This window comes from Cherax quadricarinatus, chromosome 48 (genome assembly GCF_038502225.1).
Source record: "Cherax quadricarinatus isolate ZL_2023a chromosome 48, ASM3850222v1, whole genome shotgun sequence".
Lineage (NCBI taxonomy): Eukaryota > Metazoa > Arthropoda > Malacostraca > Decapoda > Parastacidae > Cherax > Cherax quadricarinatus.
Window position 1 is genome coordinate 25556729 of NC_091339.1, and position 17090 is coordinate 25573818.

The window sequence follows — 17090 nt, forward strand, 5'->3', positions numbered from 1 at the left end:
ACGGGTGTGAAGGTGGGAAGATATTACAGCAAAATAGTCCGTACATGGAATACCTCTATAAGAAACTGGTAGGTCATGTACTGCTGACCGCGCAGCAGTGTCTGCCTGTTCATTGCCCTGTACGTCAACATGACCAGGGACCCAACAAAAAACAATATCTTTATGCTTAGTAAAGATGCGGCGTAGCCAAAGTTGGATACGGAGGACTAAGGGGTGAGGTGTATCAAATTTTTGAATAGCCTGTAAAGCACTAAGGGAGTCTGAGACAACCACAAATGATGACACAGGCATAGATGCAATACGGATAAGTGCTGTAAGGATGGCATATAATTCAGCAGTAAAAATACTAGCTGAAGATAGTAAATGCCCTTGTACGACGCTGTCCGGAAACACTGCTGCGAATCCTACGCCGTCAGAAGACTTAGAGCCATCTGTGTACACAGCAATGGCATGAGAATGAGAGTGAAAGTGGTCAAGAAAAAGAGAGCGGGAAGCGACCGTAGACAGTTGGGCTTTCGAGCAAGGGAGGGAGAAAGAACAGACTCGAACAGCTGGAACTTCCCAGGGGGGTAGGGAAAAGTGAGATGCTACATGTACATAGAAAGGTGGTAGTTGAAGAGAAGACAAGAGCGAATGAAGGCGAAGAGAGAAGGGACGGAGTAAGCAGGGGCGGCGAACAAATAAAGAATGTCTACTAATATCAGTGACCATTCTATAAATGGAAGGATTGCGGAGATCATGAGAGCGTACATAGTAGCGCAGGCAATGGGCATCACGGCGATCGGATAAGGATGGAACGTTCGCTTCTGCATAGAGGCTTTCGACAGGGGAAGAGCGAAAAGCACCAAGGCATAAACGTAATCCTTGGTGATGAATGGGGTTAAGGCTAGAGAGAGTAGCAGGAGATGCCGCTGAATAGATCTGGTCACCATAATCAAGTTTCGATAAAATAAGGGTGGAATGTAGGTGAAGGAGGGTTCGACGATCAGCTCCCCACGAAAGATGAGCAAGGGTTTTAAGAAGGTTCAGCCGGCTGTGACAAGTTGCCTTCAGAGAGGTAATGTGAGGTTTCCAGGATAACCTACGATCAAAGAGGAGGCCCAGAAACTTGACTGTATCACGTTCAGGGATACGTGAGCCATAGAGGTACAAAGGATGATCAGAGATGACAGAGCGTCTAGTGAAAGTGATTTGGTGGGTTTTAGTGCTGGAAAATTTAAACCCATGTGTGGTGGCCCAATTGGAAACACGGTCGACTGCATGCTGGAGAGAAACTGTAAGGAGGTGACAGTCAGCGCCTGCACAGGCAATAGCGAAGTCATCAACATAGAGTGATGACCAAATATTTGATGGAAGACTAGAGGCCAAATCATTAATAGCAAGGAGAAAAAGTGTTGTGCTCAGAACACATCCCTGGGGGACACCTTCAGCTTGGACAAAGTCCGGGGAGAGCACATTATTAACCCGAACACGGAAATGCCTGTCAGTTAAAAAGTTCTTAAGGAAGGATGGTAGATTGCCTCGAAGGCCTAAGGAGTGGGCTTGGGCTAAAATATTATACCTCCAAGTTTTGTCATATGCCTTCTCAAGGTCAAAAAATATGGCAATAACTGAGTGGTTATTCGCAAAGGCATTACGAACATACGTATCCAAGCGCAGTAAGGGGTCTATGGTAGAACGTCCCTTACGAAAGCCATATTGACGAGTGGAGAGACTGTTGTGTGTCTCTAAATACCACACTAAACGTCTATTTACTAGACGTTCCATTACTTTGCAAACTGCACTGGTAAGAGCAATGGGACGATAGTGGGAGGTTTCATGTCCCGTAGTGCCTGGTTTGCGGAAAGGGAGAACAATGGCGGATTTCCACAGCTGTGGAAGAACTCCTTGTGACCAAATAAGATTGTAAAGGCGTAATAGGACTGCAAGGGCTGACTGATGTAAATGTTGTAGCATACGAATATGAATGTCGTCGGGCCCAGCTGCCGATGATCGACAAGCTGAGAGTGTTGCCTCCAGTTCTTGAAGTGTAAAAGGCACATTATACTGTTCTTCTCTGAGAGAAGAAAAGTCCAAGGGTGCTAACTCTCTGGCAGACTTTGAGGAAAGAAATGAGGGGCATAGATGGAGTCCCTGAGAAATACGGACCAGATGATTGCCAATTTCATTGGCAACATCTAGTGGGTTTGCTATATCAACACCGGCAACCCGCAGAACAGGAGCCGGGTCAGGAGAATATTTACCACTCAGTTTTCGTACTTTTTTCCAGACTGCACTCATAGAGGAAGCAGAGGTGATGGTGGAGATATAATCTCGCCAGCAAGTGCGTTTAGCGTCACGGATGACACGGCGAGCGATCGCACGCTTCTGTTTAAAATCAAGGAGTTGCTCTGTGGTTCTATTGTACCGGTACCTGCCCCATGCAGCACGTTTCAAACGTACTGCACGAGCACAAGCAGGAGACCACCAAGGCACGCATTTCTGAGAATGCCTGCCCGAAGTTTGGGGTATAGAATGAGAAGCTGCGGTGAAAACGGAGGACGAGAAGAGGTGTAAAAGCTCATCGATGGAGGACGAAGAAGGAACCTCTTTAAAAACAGTCAGGTGTGAGTAAAGGTTCCAATTTGCCCGATTAAATTGCCAGCGTGGGGTGCGAAGAGGTGGCGAATATGAAGGGGAAGTAAGAATGATTGGGAAATGATCACTGTCATGTAAGTCCGGGAGAACAGACCAAGTAAAGTCTAATGCGGCGGAGGAAGAGCAAACTGAGAGATCGATGCAAGAGAGAGTATGAGTCCGAGGATCAAAATGGGTGTGAGTACCTGTATTTAAAACATGGAGGGGGTGGGTGGCAAGAAAAGCCTCTAACTGAATTCCACGGGAATCACAGTGAGACCCTCCCCAGAGGAAATGGTGGGCATTAAAATCACCAAGTAACAGAATCGGTGGCGGTAATGACGAAACAAGGAAGGCAAAATCCGGAATAGATAATGCCCGAGAAGGAGAGAGATATAAAGAACAGAGCGTATACCACCTATGTAAGTGGATACGGGCTGCTGTGTAATGCAGCGAAGTATGAACAAATAGCTGATGGTACGGAATATCAGTGCGGAGAAGAAGGGCACTTTCATTAAAGGTCCCATCAGGAAAAGGATCTGAAGAATACAATAAATTATAGCCTGAGATGTGAGAAATAACAGCAGAGTGTAATTTTGGTTCCTGTAAGCAAACACCAACAGGGGCAAACTGGGAGAGTAACATCTGAAGCTCACCCCGATTACCCCTGAGGCCGCGTATATTCCACTGTAAAAAGGCCATGATTGGCAATGATAAAGATACTTGAAATCCGCAGGTAAGGGTTCCTACGGACTAGAAGGGTTAGAAAAGTCCACATGCGGAGGCAGTGGAAAATGTTCAAGCAGCGAAGGAACGGTGCGCTGTGAAGAAAGGAGTTGCGCAGATGGAGCAGAGGAGAGAGGAAGAGCGGAAGGTGGATCAGTGTCCATTGATGGTTTGGTCTCTGCAATATATTCAGAGATTGCTTCAAGTGTTTCGGAATTCAGAGATGTCGTATGGGAGACAATATTGGGAATGGTAGGGGGAGGATGAGTAAAGATTGGAACTGTATTGGACTGTACCAAGGTAGGGGGGGGCGAAAGGGTGGAGGGAACTGGAGAAGCGTGGCAGGGGACAGAAGAGACAGGAACCTGGGAGGTGGCAGAAGAGGAAGAAACTTGGGAGGGAACAGGGGAGGAAGGTACATTACGAGGAGGAGGGTGAACCTCTGCACTTGTAACTGAGCCAGTGAGAGGGGAAGAACTAGGGACAGAGACAGGGAGGGTAAAATGAGGAGGTGGAAGATGGGTAGGAGGTGTTACCGGACCTTTTTTTGACTTTTGAGAAGTAGAGGGACGATTGGGAAGAGGTGTCGTACGAGGTCTCGTCAATACTGAGGCTTGTAAGAGAGAACTCGAAGAAGCGAGATTAGACTGAGGCGTTGAAGTAGGGACGTCTGAGCCGAGGACAGCAAAAGGATTAGATACAGGAGTGATTATGGGAGAGGTAACCACAGAGGTGGGTGTAGAAGATGGGATACCAGAAGTGGGGGGACGTTTTGAAACACGGGAATAAGAAACACGTGGGAGTCTCCCTTGGAGGCGGAGATGAGAAACTGCCATGGCATAAGGGAGACCTTCTGTCTCTTTGAGGTAACGGATTTCCCGCTCGTTTAAATAGACCTGACAACGGCGAGAGTACGAAGGGTGAGCCTCATGACAGTTAAGGCAAGAGGGAGATCGATTGCAAGACGTATTAGAATGGTCATCGGCACCACAGACTGGGCATTCGGCGATAGATCTGCAATATTTCGCTGGATGGCCAAATCGCCAGCAATTTCTACACTGTTGTGGTGTAGGGATCACCTTTCGAACTTGTAACCGATGTCCTGCTATATAAACGGAGGATGGGAGTTCTCGGCTGTCAAAAGTTAAACGAGCCACATTGCTAGGGTATCGTCTCCGCCCACGGGCAGGAAGAACGTAAGTGTCTACCTTGAGGATTGGGAGATCTTGGAGTTCCAGCTGTTCTAGAATGTCGGTGCCACATGTCTGGAAATTTTGTTGAACTATGGTATGGGGCAGAATAACGGTACCACTACAAGAATTGAGGGAATGATGTTTTTCAAGGGTGACAGGAACAGTATCTATATGGGAAAGACGAGAGAGCTCACGAGCCTGGGTAGCATTCTGTACGGTAATGATGCGCGTACCGCTCTTAAGAGCATGAAAAGAAATATCTTTACCAACATGGCGTAGGAGTGCCTTGCCAATACTATGGTCAGAAAGATAGGCAGTAGAGGAAGTTGGTCGTAAAGTGAAGAATTTAGTCCACTGTTCAGTCTGAAACTGAGCGTGGAAAGGTAGTGAAGGACGTGTCGATCGTTTCTGAGAAGAACGAGAAGGTGAAGGTGGAGAAGTATCATCAGCAGGTAATTGTCGTTGACGTTTAGGCGTGGGACCAGAGTTGGTCCGACGTGGAACGGGTCGGCGATTTGAAAATTGCCGCACCATAGAGGGAGAGGCCGGAAGCATAGTCAGAGGAGAGCGAAGGTCTGATAAATCGAAGGAGTCAGTCGAGGCCTCAGTACCTGAAGCGGGTGAGGAAACAGCACCGGCAATAGGTACAGAGGCATGAGGAATGTCTGAAGAGTGGTCCAAAGACGAGGCGGGGTCAGAACGGGGTGCGGTATCAAGAAGGGGCCCGGGGGTACCAGGTTCATGGACTAGGGCTGCCATGGTTAGGTTACTTCTTTCTTTTTGTTTTTAAGAAAAAAAAAGAAAGAAGAAAAGAAAATAAAAATAAAAAAAAGAAAAAAAAAGGGGGGACCGGGGAGGGATAGTTCCTAGGAGGGATGAAAGGGCCAGAAATCTCCCTCCGCGCCCAAGAGGACTCGACACCGCTAGTAGCGCAGATGCAGCATGGAACCCGTGCCATACCCTACCCTTCATGCCAGTAAACCAGCAATCTGGGATAGCAACCTCACATCTGCCGAGCTACCTCGGTGGACAAAAGAGAGGGCGGCCGGATATCCGCCACAAAGCATACCTCCTTCAGCCACCACCCCCGGAATCCGAAAGGTGGCTTCCAGAGCTACACCCGTCGCCCAAAAGACACCCAAAGCTACTCCGGGATACCGGAGAGGGATCGGGACATCCCTAGGCAATCCAGATTCCACGGCAAACTACGCCACCGCCAAGAAACCTCAACGGAATGGGATGGACCCCGGTGTCCTTTCTCCTACCCAGGAACTAGCGTGCCTGTGGGAGAAATCCCAAAGGACAAAAAGAGGAAGGGCAAAAGGGAGGAGTGGGGAGGAGGAGGAGGAAAGGAAAAAGGGGAGGATGGGGAGGATGGGATAGGGGAGGGGAGATTGGGGGGTAATTAGGTTCGGTCTGAGGAAGAAGACCGATAGGTCTAATTCCTCAGACCAAGAGCCTCTTCACCACGCCAAGGAGCCCCCCTTGAAGAGGATAACCATCTATAAAAGTTGTACAGGTCTCCCTCAACATTCGCGAGGGTTAGAGGATCAAGAGCCTCGCAAATGTTGAAAAAACCGTGAATGTTTGGTGCCCCAATATATTGTAGGGAAATATATTACAATACTGCTTCCACACACAAAGTGGGAGTTGTCACAGCTGCTCTTTGCTGATGACACTGTGCTCTTGGGAGATTCTGAAGAGAAGTTGCAGAGATTGGTGGATGAATTTGGTAGGGTGTGCAAAAGAAAATTAAAGGTGAATACAGGAAAGAGTAAGGTTATGAGGATAACAAAAAGATTAGGTGATGAAAGATTGAATATCAGATTGGAGGGAGAGAGTATGGAGGAGGTGAATGTATTCAGATATTTGGGAGTGGACATGTCAGCGGATGGGTCTATGAAAGATGAGGTGAATCATAGAATTGATGAGGGGAAAAGAGTGAGTGGTGCACTTAGGAGTCTGTGGAGACAAAGAACTTTGTCCTTGGAGGCAAAGAGGGGAATGTATGAGAGTATAGTTTTACCAACACTCTTATATGGGTGTGAAGCATGGGTGATGAATGTTGCAGCGAGGAGAAGGCTGGAGGCAGTGGAGATGTCATGTCTGAGGGCAATGTGTGGTGTGAATATAATGCAGAGAATTCGTAGTTTGGAAGTTAGGAGGAGGTGCGGGATTACCAAAACTGTTGTCCAGAGGGCTGAGGAAGGGTTGTTGAGGTGGTTCGGACATGTAGAGAGAATGGAGCGAAACAGAATGACTTCAAGAGTGTATCAGTCTGTAGTGGAAGGAAGGCGGGGTAGGGGTCGGCCTAGGAAAGGTTGGAGAGAGGGGGTAAAGGAGGTTTTGTGTGCGAGGGGCTTGGACTTCCAGCAGGCATGCATGAGCGTGTTTGATAGGAGTGAATGGAGACAAATGGTTTTTAATACTTGACGTGCTGTTGGAGTGTGAGCAAAGTAACATTTATGAAGGGGTTCAGGGAAACCGGCAGGCCGGACTTGAGTCCTGGAGATGGGAAGTACAGTGCCTACACTCTGAAGGAGGGGTGTTAATGTTGCAGTTTAAAAACTGTAGTGTAAAGCACCCTTCTGGCAAGATAGTGATGGAGTGAACGATGGTGAAAGTTTTTCTTTTTCGGGCCACCCTGCCTTGGTGGGAATCGGCCAGTGTGATAATAAAATATAAAACTGCTTCCTTAACTTGTTGAACCATGAATAATCATAAAATACATGAAAACGTCATAAATTGTACTAAATATATACATGTTATGCTTTAATAACGTATGTTATTTAATAACATGTATGTTATTAAATACCACAGACTCCACCACTGCGAGTCCCAACTACCCTCCCTCCGACCCCCACAACTGGCAGTCAGCCCTCCCACCACTCAGTGTGGTGAGTGTTTTGTTTGTTCATTATTTGCTATTAAACTACAGAATAAATAATGTAAACCCATTCATGACTGCATATTGGAATGGCTATTAGGAAAGGTATTAGACAGTGACATCATGTGTTTACTCTTGAACACTGCAAAGAATCGAACATTTCTGCTATTGCTAATAATAACAATAGTAATAATAATAATAATAATAATAAATACGATATAATTGAAGAAGGAAATTGTACAAAAATACGAGGGAGTGGTTGACACATCGTCAGTGTGACTTTGTTTATGCTGGAGTGAACATTAGTCTCCCTGCTCTTCCAAACATTTCACAATAATTCAGTGGTTGAGGCAGTGGTATTTAATAACATATATGTTATAAATAATAATAGTACATATTATTAATAACATGTATTGTTATTAACATGTATGTTATTAAATACCATTGCCTCAATCACTGCCTCTACAAGCACCAAACACAATGAATTATTGTTCGGAAGAGCAGGGAGATTAATGTTCACCCCAGCATAAACAAAGTCACACTGACGATGTGTCAACCATTCCCTCGTATTTTTGTACAATTTCCTTCTTCAATTATATCACATTTATTATTATTATTATTATTATTATTATTATTATTACTACTACTATTGTTGTTATTAGCTGTAGCAGAAATGTTTAATTCTTTGCAGTGTTCAAGAGTAAACACATGTCACCGTCTAATACCTGTCCGAATAGCCATTCCAATATGCAGTCATGAATGGGTTTACATTATTTATACTGTAGTTTAATAGCAAATTAATGAACAAACAAAACACTCACCACACTGAGTGGTGGGAGGGCTGGCTGCCAGTTGCGGGGGTCGGAGGGAGGGTAGTAGGGACTCGCAGGTGGCGGGAAACTTAAATATGATTTGGTGGCTGGGAATTTGGCGGTTGGGAATTCGCGAAGCCCGTGAAAGTTGAAAACGTGAATGTTGAGGGAGACCTGTATATACAGGATTTTTTCATGCTTGTGGTGATAAATAGATCCAACAAACAGTGTCATCATGACTGTTTTCCATTCTGAGAGAAAAAGTTTTTTTGCCTCCAAAAAAATCCCTGAACTATAGTTCACCATTTTTGGCCAGATTTTTAAAATTCATTAAAATCACACCAGGCATACTGTTTCCTATGATTCAAATATACACATGAAAATGTAAAATAAGATCATTTTAGCATCATACGAGGCCTTAATGAAATGAAAACGATCTTGGTGGAAAAAAAAAAAAAAAAGAATAGAGGTAAACTGGAAATATTTTTTAAGTTCATTTTCTTAAATGGCGTGCTTAGAAACAAATCTTGTTTTTTTGTCTTTAGCTGACTGAAAGAAACTCCATATCTGAAATCTTAATTTTTAATTACCTGTTTTCAACTTCATTTTTTGCACAGTTGATTATGCAGTTCACAAATTTCTGAATGTTCTCTGTAATTAGAAAATACATTACTTCAGGTTAGGGTTAGTTACATAAAATTATAAAAATGTATATTTAACCTCAGATGAGCAAATTAAATAGTGACTCCAGGGAGCATAATTTTTTTATGAACTCTTCTTTAGTCTTGATCACTTGAATCATTCTTATGAACTGTAGAACATCATTAGCTGAGAGAATAGTTTGCCATTGAAGTTAATTTATTCAACCTCGGTTATGATTTTTTCTAATTAGTCAATTATTAGAGAGTTCAGCATCTCTAGTGGAAGAAGTTGTGATATCATTATGAAAAATGTAGTGGCAGATCAAAAATTTTTTTTTTTTTTTTTTTTTTTACTAAACCTCGGTGAATGTTACATACCGATAACCGGTTACAATAGTTCTACCCTCACAGCATGGCCTAAGACCACATTTGTTGAGTGCTTGATCTACCAGGCTGTGGCTGTTTGTGGCCTACAGGCCTATACATTCTTGATATTCTGACACTTTGAGAAGAAAATGACAAAATTCTATTGTGAAAATTTGTACCTTGTTCTGCTTATATTTCTGGTACTTGTTGGTAATAGGTTGAACTGTCTTGGGTCCCGCATATTAACAGTTCTCTAATTTTGCTTATAGCGTCCATACTTTTCTCTGGGTTTGCTCTACTCTCATACTTATGGTAGTATGCTGTAACTAGTGTGGTATCTAGTATAAATTTATTATCAGGTATCTCTCTCCCCTGAACAATGCATTGCTCCTGTAGCTACTATAACAATAGTGGAATGATGGATTTATCTGTTGCTTCACTGAAGCTGTCTAGCTTGTCTTGACAGACCTACTACCACTTGTAAAATCTATCCTGTTACACAGTATGAGAGAAAACAACCTTTGTGCAGGATTGTGGTCTTTGGCAACAAAGTTCTAATCTTGTAAGAAGTTGCAGACACACTTACTCTAATGAAGGAGAAATCACCTTTCTTTTTTTATGAAGTGAACAAGTAATTTAGACTCGTGAACAGGTCATAAACGTTGTAAAGATTTGTCTATGCAGTACCTATAGTCTATGTACGTAACATGAGCTCTTTGAACCTCTGCTTCAGTTCCTCGAATTAAGCCTGACTGCCTTCCATTCCCCAGACACTGTATGACCCCTAAAGGTTTAGCACTCCCCCATGAATAATAAGTTCTATTTGGGCTAGCCAAATGTTAGAGCACTGACAGTGCAACTGTCATGAGTTTCTCAATATAATCTAATTTCTTGTAGGTTGGTGTGCTGTAACAGAACAACCTAATAAACTTTTTTTTTTTTTTTTTTTTTTTTTTTTTAGCAAAGTATAAATTTAATAACTGATAAAATATGCTGTCACCTTTTAGTGGTGGAACTTTTTAAGTCCCTTTCTTGACCTAATGGGAAAATTTCTCCATTTGTCACAATTTGCTGTAGTTTATTATGGATTATGATTAGTTTGGACTGGATTAATGGCTGTATACTGCCATTTCTGACATCTATGATTATAGCTTTCTGCTTGTGACTACAGATACATCCTGAACTTTGAGATATGAACTCGTCATTATCACATCCAATGATGCTACTACCTTTTCTTTCACAACACTCTTACTAATGCTGTTTTCTCAATTGTATGGCTTGGACCTAGACTAATTTTTTTTCCAATACTTTTCTCTTGTAATGTGTTAATTCTGGTAGCAACAGTTGGAATGCAGAGTACCAAAGTGGTATATTTGGCAACAATATATTGGCATCCTTTTCTGTGAAAGCTGCATAATAGCCAAGGTTTTAGTGCTTCATAAATTTTGTTATAATGGAGAAGTAACAGATCTTCATGATCTCTCATACAACACCTGGGGAATAGGAAGTAATCAGGTTTGCCTTCAGATTCCTTGGTTAAGGAACTCTCCTCATAGTCTGTCCTAAGTTTTTTTTGTTTCATCCTTAAATTTCTTTATCTAGTTTTGAATACTTCATTATATCCTGAGGAAATCTTTATACAATCCTTTCTCAAAAAAAAAAAAAAAGTACGTGTACTAAACTCCATCTGTTCTAAAGGAACGAATGGGACTTCTACAGCCTGATCTAAGCCTAGTACCAGTGTTTTTATAGTGTTGTTCCTACTGGAATACAAGTAGGATAGAGCAACTAAATGGCTTTGATGCACCACCCCTCCTAACTTCCCTATTGATATATATATATATATATATATGAGCATGTCTTTGATTTCATAGATTCACTTGAGAAAGTTCACTAAATGTGAACAAAACATGTACCTCTATAAACAAAACTACTACTGTTTTCTTTTTCTTTTTTTTTATCACTAAATAGCATCTGATACACAAATGAACTCCAGACCAATGGGACAGTCCTTATTCGGCATAGAAAATGGAAATCTGAGAATGGAAGGCCAGACTGAGTGAAAAATGTAGGCAAGTCCAAAACTGGTGGCTTATAGATAAAGAGGTGATAATCCTTAGTTGTTTATAAGAACTAGTATACAAAAAACTTGGCATTACTAAACTATTAATTTATTGTATTACAAAATTTAATCCTGAGAATATTAAAAATATAAATCTAAATTTCCAAGTTTGTTATTCGATTTTTATCATGGAATGAAAGTAATCCAAAGCACTACCTTGGCTACACTATTGTACCTTCACTAATGTGTAGAATGTTTCCCCCACCCTACCCCAAAATATTTAGAAAAATGCAACAGACATTTGATCCTAGTAAAACCTGAAAAATTAATGTTCCTGATGTACTGTACATGCATTGACTAGAAGAGTTGCAGGAAAGCATATAGTAACTATAGTGATAGACATTTCATAGATTAATTTGAGTTTCTACTTCTAATAAAAATAAACAAATGCATTTTCTTGTCCTTACCTAGGTAACTACAGAAACATGCAAAATATTTCTGGAGGGCATCAATATGTACATCCAAAAATTCTTTAATATCCCCTAAACAAGTGGTTTCATTTGTACAAACACACACAATAGGATAGCACTCAGCCTACCAAAATCACTGCACACAGACATTAGCATGAGGAACTGAGCATTTATTTCTACTGCAGCAATATTTTTGAGGTAATGCAAGTCTCATCTAACTTTATCAAACATACAAGAGCTTATTGAGAGTGAGTTGAAGATGAGGGTACAAAGAGGGAAAGTGAACTTTGATTTCTTAACACTTTCATCAATACTAACTACAATTTCAGATTGATATTCAAAGTTATATTACCAATTTATGACTGAGCATCAGTTAAATGCCATTTATAAGCAGTATACTTCATAAGGAAAACATTAAGAGAAATTGGTATTGAAAGGTATTCTTAGCATATAATCCTTATTCAGAGTAACTACTGGAAGCTTGCAACCTGAGTTAAAAATTAAAGCAGTTTTAAAAGATATTTTAGACTTTTACCAGGATTAAAGATATGAACTCTGATTAATCTATTAAATCTTTGACATCTGGTATGTCTTCAGTTAAAACCCATCACTGCTTGTAAGGTGTTGCTAAGTGAAGTCTTTTAAGTAAAAGTTACTCACACCATTTGCCTTCTTTCTCTACTATCTGGACAAATTTAAATATGAATATGTACATAGTGATAAATGTGCCATGTTTAGGCTTCACTTAAAATATTTTTATATCTTTATTCTGAATAGAGCAACAAGGGTAAGTTTTTCCCAAACCAGAAACATTTAAGTCATGGCTATATAGCTTCTAAGTTTTATTATATAGTCATAATATTTTCTTGTTTTTCAATTTAAGGAGAAAACTGTTACTTTATTCAGAACTTCAATATACTGTAGTTATCCTATGATGATTCAGAAAATAAGTGAAATTACTTTCTTTCCAAGTGACAAGACTCGTTAAACTTTTAAACATAGGTGACAAATTCCTACTCGTAGTGGTGACTATTAACAGAAGCAAATATAAAATTTTGCAGTCCCACATGGAAACTACATATTTGGAAGATACAATCCTTTTCACTGTACAGAGTACAACACTAATTTTACCACCTGGTTTCTCTTTCTAAAAGAGGATAATTTGCTTCATGCACTACTAAACTCATAGAAAGGAACATCAATTACAAGATATAGAAACGATCGCTTTTGCTTTCGTTTTGTATTACGAAAAGAAAATCTCAAGAGCTATACTTTTGCCATTCAGTACTCCTTTCTGTGACAGACGTGCAATCCTGTTAACTTTCACATTCTGCACATTTTAACTAATATGAATTGTTTATTTTTCAGTATTTAACAAAAAATGCAACAATACATCAGACAAGCTTGAATTCAGACACATCTCTGAAATAATTCACCTTTGATATTTTAACTACCCTCCACTCACATAACACTTGGGTTCCTGCTTTTATCAATCTGTAATGTAATGCAGACTTTAGTTAATGGGAAAAGCTGTGTCTGATGTATAAATTTCTACCAGCTAATTGTTGTAACCGTCAGAATTTATTTGCTATGTAATGATTCGTTTCTAACTGTTTGCTACTTCAAAGCTTCCTTTATCAGCTCAATAGTATTCAGTTACTGGAATCTGTTGTCCAAGATGGAAAAAAAAAATATGAAGTGTATTCAAATAAGTGCATACCTTTTAACATAAAAGGAGAACATATTGTATAACAATTACTTAACTATGGCAGTTATGCAGTAACATGCTTGCTAGCCCAGAGTAGAACAAACATCAATGCTGTACTTTACCCTTCACCAATATTGCATTTACCCGAGATTTGGTTAATCAGAAATTCCTAAGATGTCCAATTATAACTTGTTCAATAATGTTCACTACCCTGTGAAACTATTTTAATCTTGTGCCCTCACTTCTGCAATTTTTGATTTACCAAATCTATGATAACTACAGTTCAAGGGAGAAACCTTGATGCCAGTGAAGGCCTCTCGATCCAGGGAATTGAAGCTACCCTCTATTTCCTTGGATCAAACCTAATTGCCTCCCATTCCTCACTCCCCCAGGCGCTGTATGACCCTCTATGGGTTTTGCGCTTCCCCATAAATATAATATAATAGTTTTTATAGTTTATACACTGATCACTGGAGGTGTCCCTATGTTGTAGTTTCAAGGTAAGCACTGAGTAAGAAAAACAAAAAAAAAAAAAGGAACTCGCTATACACAGTCACTATGGACCAAGGAGAGTAGAAACTTCTGTACACTATATACAAAGGGAAAAATTCTAAGCTTGTGGCCAACACTTATCCCAATATTTTCAGATTCACTTGAACTAAAGGCTGATCCACAATTCTGGTATGATAACACAAGAGAAGCACAAACATTCGGCAGCACTGTAAACGGCTGTCCCGAAATTTCTGGAAGAATTTTCTCACTACATTTTTCAGTCATTTTTCCCCCCAATTGTTTAAAAGAACTTTTACCCCACCAATTGTGTTTTCTAGGATTAAGAAGGGAGGGGAGGGGGGGGAAGAAGAGTGCTCATGGCTCTGCTGTAGTGAACACTGCTGCTGCTGCACCATACCAGTCAACCCCAGGTTAGTGATGGTTAAATATCTCTTCATAACTCTGTAAGTATTTAAAAAAAAAAAATCAGATTGTTTAAACAACAACATTTAAAACAGTAATATAAAGGAAAGTTTTAAAAATTTGACTGAAATCATAAATGTAAGAGTTTTGTAATAGAATAGAATTTGGGTAAATATGACACCCAAGAAAATTATGTAGAAGGTATTGCTGGGGTACAAAATCACAGATTACCCCCCGACTGCACCCCCCCCCCCCAAAATCCTATCCCTCCCTCCTTGCAACAAAACTAGTTCCAGAGCTAAGGGGTATGAGCTATAAGGAAAAGCTAAAAGAATGTAATCTAATGACCCTGGAGACCAGAAGGACCAAGGACTACATAACATATAAAATATTCACTAGAATTGATAGGGCAGACAAACAGGTACACAGCTGGAAGCTAAAGACAGACAAGTCACAGGGATGTTAAGATATATTTCTTCATTCTCAGGGTGGTTGATAAGTGGGATGACCTTAATGAAGAGGTAGTGGAGGCAGATGTCATACATACTTGTAAAAATAGGCATGATAGGGACCACAAGGTTAGGAGAGTGTCAATCTGGCAAGCCGAGGTGTAGGGCCAGGAGCTAAGACTCGACCCCTTGTAACCACACACGTGAGCAAATGTGCACGTACAATTTTTTAAGTGTTAAGGAATAATACTGAATGTATATTAGGAGGAATTTGATGGAAAAAATTAACTGAAATTAGATAAGGAATATCATGGCTCAATAATGCATTATTCTAAGAATACAATGAATTTTCAGGAATGCATTAATATTTTAAGTTGGGGCCCTATTATATGTGATAGATTTGAAAATTGTTATGCCATGGGTTTAAACTCCCACTCATTTTATGGTGTATACTCTTTCTCCCTGTAGGCAAATATAATTCAAATTTGCATTCCTTTAAAATAAATTAACTATAAAAATATTTTGACATGAAGAGAGGATACACTGACTACAGTACCAAGAAAAATCATTACAATTTCAATACATTTACTTAATAAAACTGATCATTTACAAATCTCATGCTCAAACATGCCAATTTATCACCCAAATTTTTTTTTACCACTTTAGCATGCATACATTCCTAAATTTATTAAGCAGGGATATCAGGTACCTAAAGTCTAAGTAATTGATTGAGATAATTATTATAATAAAAAAGAAGTGCTAAGCCACAAGGGCTATATAGCACTGCAAGGTAGGAAAGGAAGCGAGGGTATTGGGCGGCAGAAGGGGCAAGGGGCGATCAGTAGGTTACAGAAAACAGCGGGGCAGGGGATAGTGCAGGGTAGCAAGAGATCGAGGTAGAAAGGGCTGAAGGTATCATCAGAGTTTGTGAAGTATGTAAGTTGTTGTCAAAAACTCGATGAGAGAGTCCGGATGAAAAGTGGGTCCATCAGCGAGAAGGGAAGGTAAAGAGAGAGCAGCAGAGCGAAGACGACGACGGAGGTAAATTCTGTGTGCTCGTTGATAAAGTGGGCAGTCTAACAGAATGTGGCTGACCGATAATGGAACCTGACAATTCTCAAAGAGAGGAGCAGGGTGCCTCTCCATGAGTAAGACGAATATGGCCAATGCGGAGACGGGAGAGAGCAGTCGCCCAACCTCGGCACTGGTGACAAGAAGACGGCCAGTAACCTATACGCGGTTTAATAGACTGAAGTTTGTTACCGAGTAGGGTAGACCAACGTTGTTGCCAACGGGTGTGAAGGTGGGTAGCTATTGTAGCATACCTCTTCAAGGGGGGCTCCTTGGCGTGGTGAAGAGGCTCTTGGTCTGAGGAATTAGCCCTGTCGGTCTTCTTCCTCAGACCGAACCTAATTACCCCCCATTCTCCCCTCCCCTATCCCATCCTCCCCATCCTCCCCTTTTTCCATTCCTCCTCCTCCTCCTCACCCCTCCCTTTTGCCCTTCCTCTTTTTAGCCTTCGTGATTTCTCCCACAGGCGCGCTAGTTCCTAGGTAGGGGAAAGGACACCGGGGTCGATCCCATTCCGTTGAGGTTTCTTGGCGGTGGCGTAGTTTGCCGTGGAATCTGGATTGCCTAGGGATGTCCCGATCCCTCTCCGGTATCCCGGAGTAGCTTTGGGTGTCTTTTGGGCGACGGGTGTATCTCTGGAAGCCACCTTTCGGATTCCGGGGGTGGTGGCTGAAGGAGGTATGCTTTGTGGCGGATATCCGGCCGCCCTCTCTTTTGTCCACCGAGGTAGCTCGGCAGATGTGAGGTTGCTATCCCGGATTGCTGGTTTACTGGCATGAAGGGTAGGGTATGGCACGGGTTCCATGCTGCATCTGCGCTACTAGCGGTGTCGAGTCCTCTTGGGCGCGGAGGGAGATTTCCGGCCCTTTCATTCCTCCTGGGAACTATTCCTCCCCGCTCCCCCCTTTTTTTATTCTTTTTTTTGTTTTTATTTTCTTTTCTTCTTTCTTTTTTTTTTCTTAAAAACAAAAAGCAAAGGAGTAACCTAACCATGGCAGCCCTAGTCCATGAAACCACTACCCCCGGGCCCCTTCTTGATACCGCACCCCATTCTGACCCTGCCTTGTGTTTAGACCACTCTTCGGACACTCCTGATGCCCCTGTACCTCTTGCTGGTGCTGTTTCCTCACCCGCTTCAGGTACCGGGGCTTCGACTGACTCCTTCGATTTGTCT

The 17090-nt window shown here is 41.5% G+C and overlaps 1 protein-coding gene across 32 annotated transcripts in view; it reads right to left on the bottom strand.

Moving 5' to 3' along the window:
* Positions 1-14315: 14315 nt before the first annotated feature.
* LOC128696092 (collagen alpha chain CG42342) overlaps positions 14316-17090 on the bottom strand; it is a 672233-nt gene continuing 669458 nt past the window's right edge. For all 32 annotated transcript variants that reach the window (XM_070094994.1, XM_070095004.1, XM_070094998.1 and 29 more), the window contains one exon: positions 14316-14435. Coding sequence is in view for 3 of the 32 variants with exons in the window: in XM_070095008.1 (XP_069951109.1) it covers positions 14406-14435 (30 nt within the window). In the remaining 29 variants the exon portion in view is untranslated. The remainder of the gene's footprint in view (positions 14436-17090) is intronic.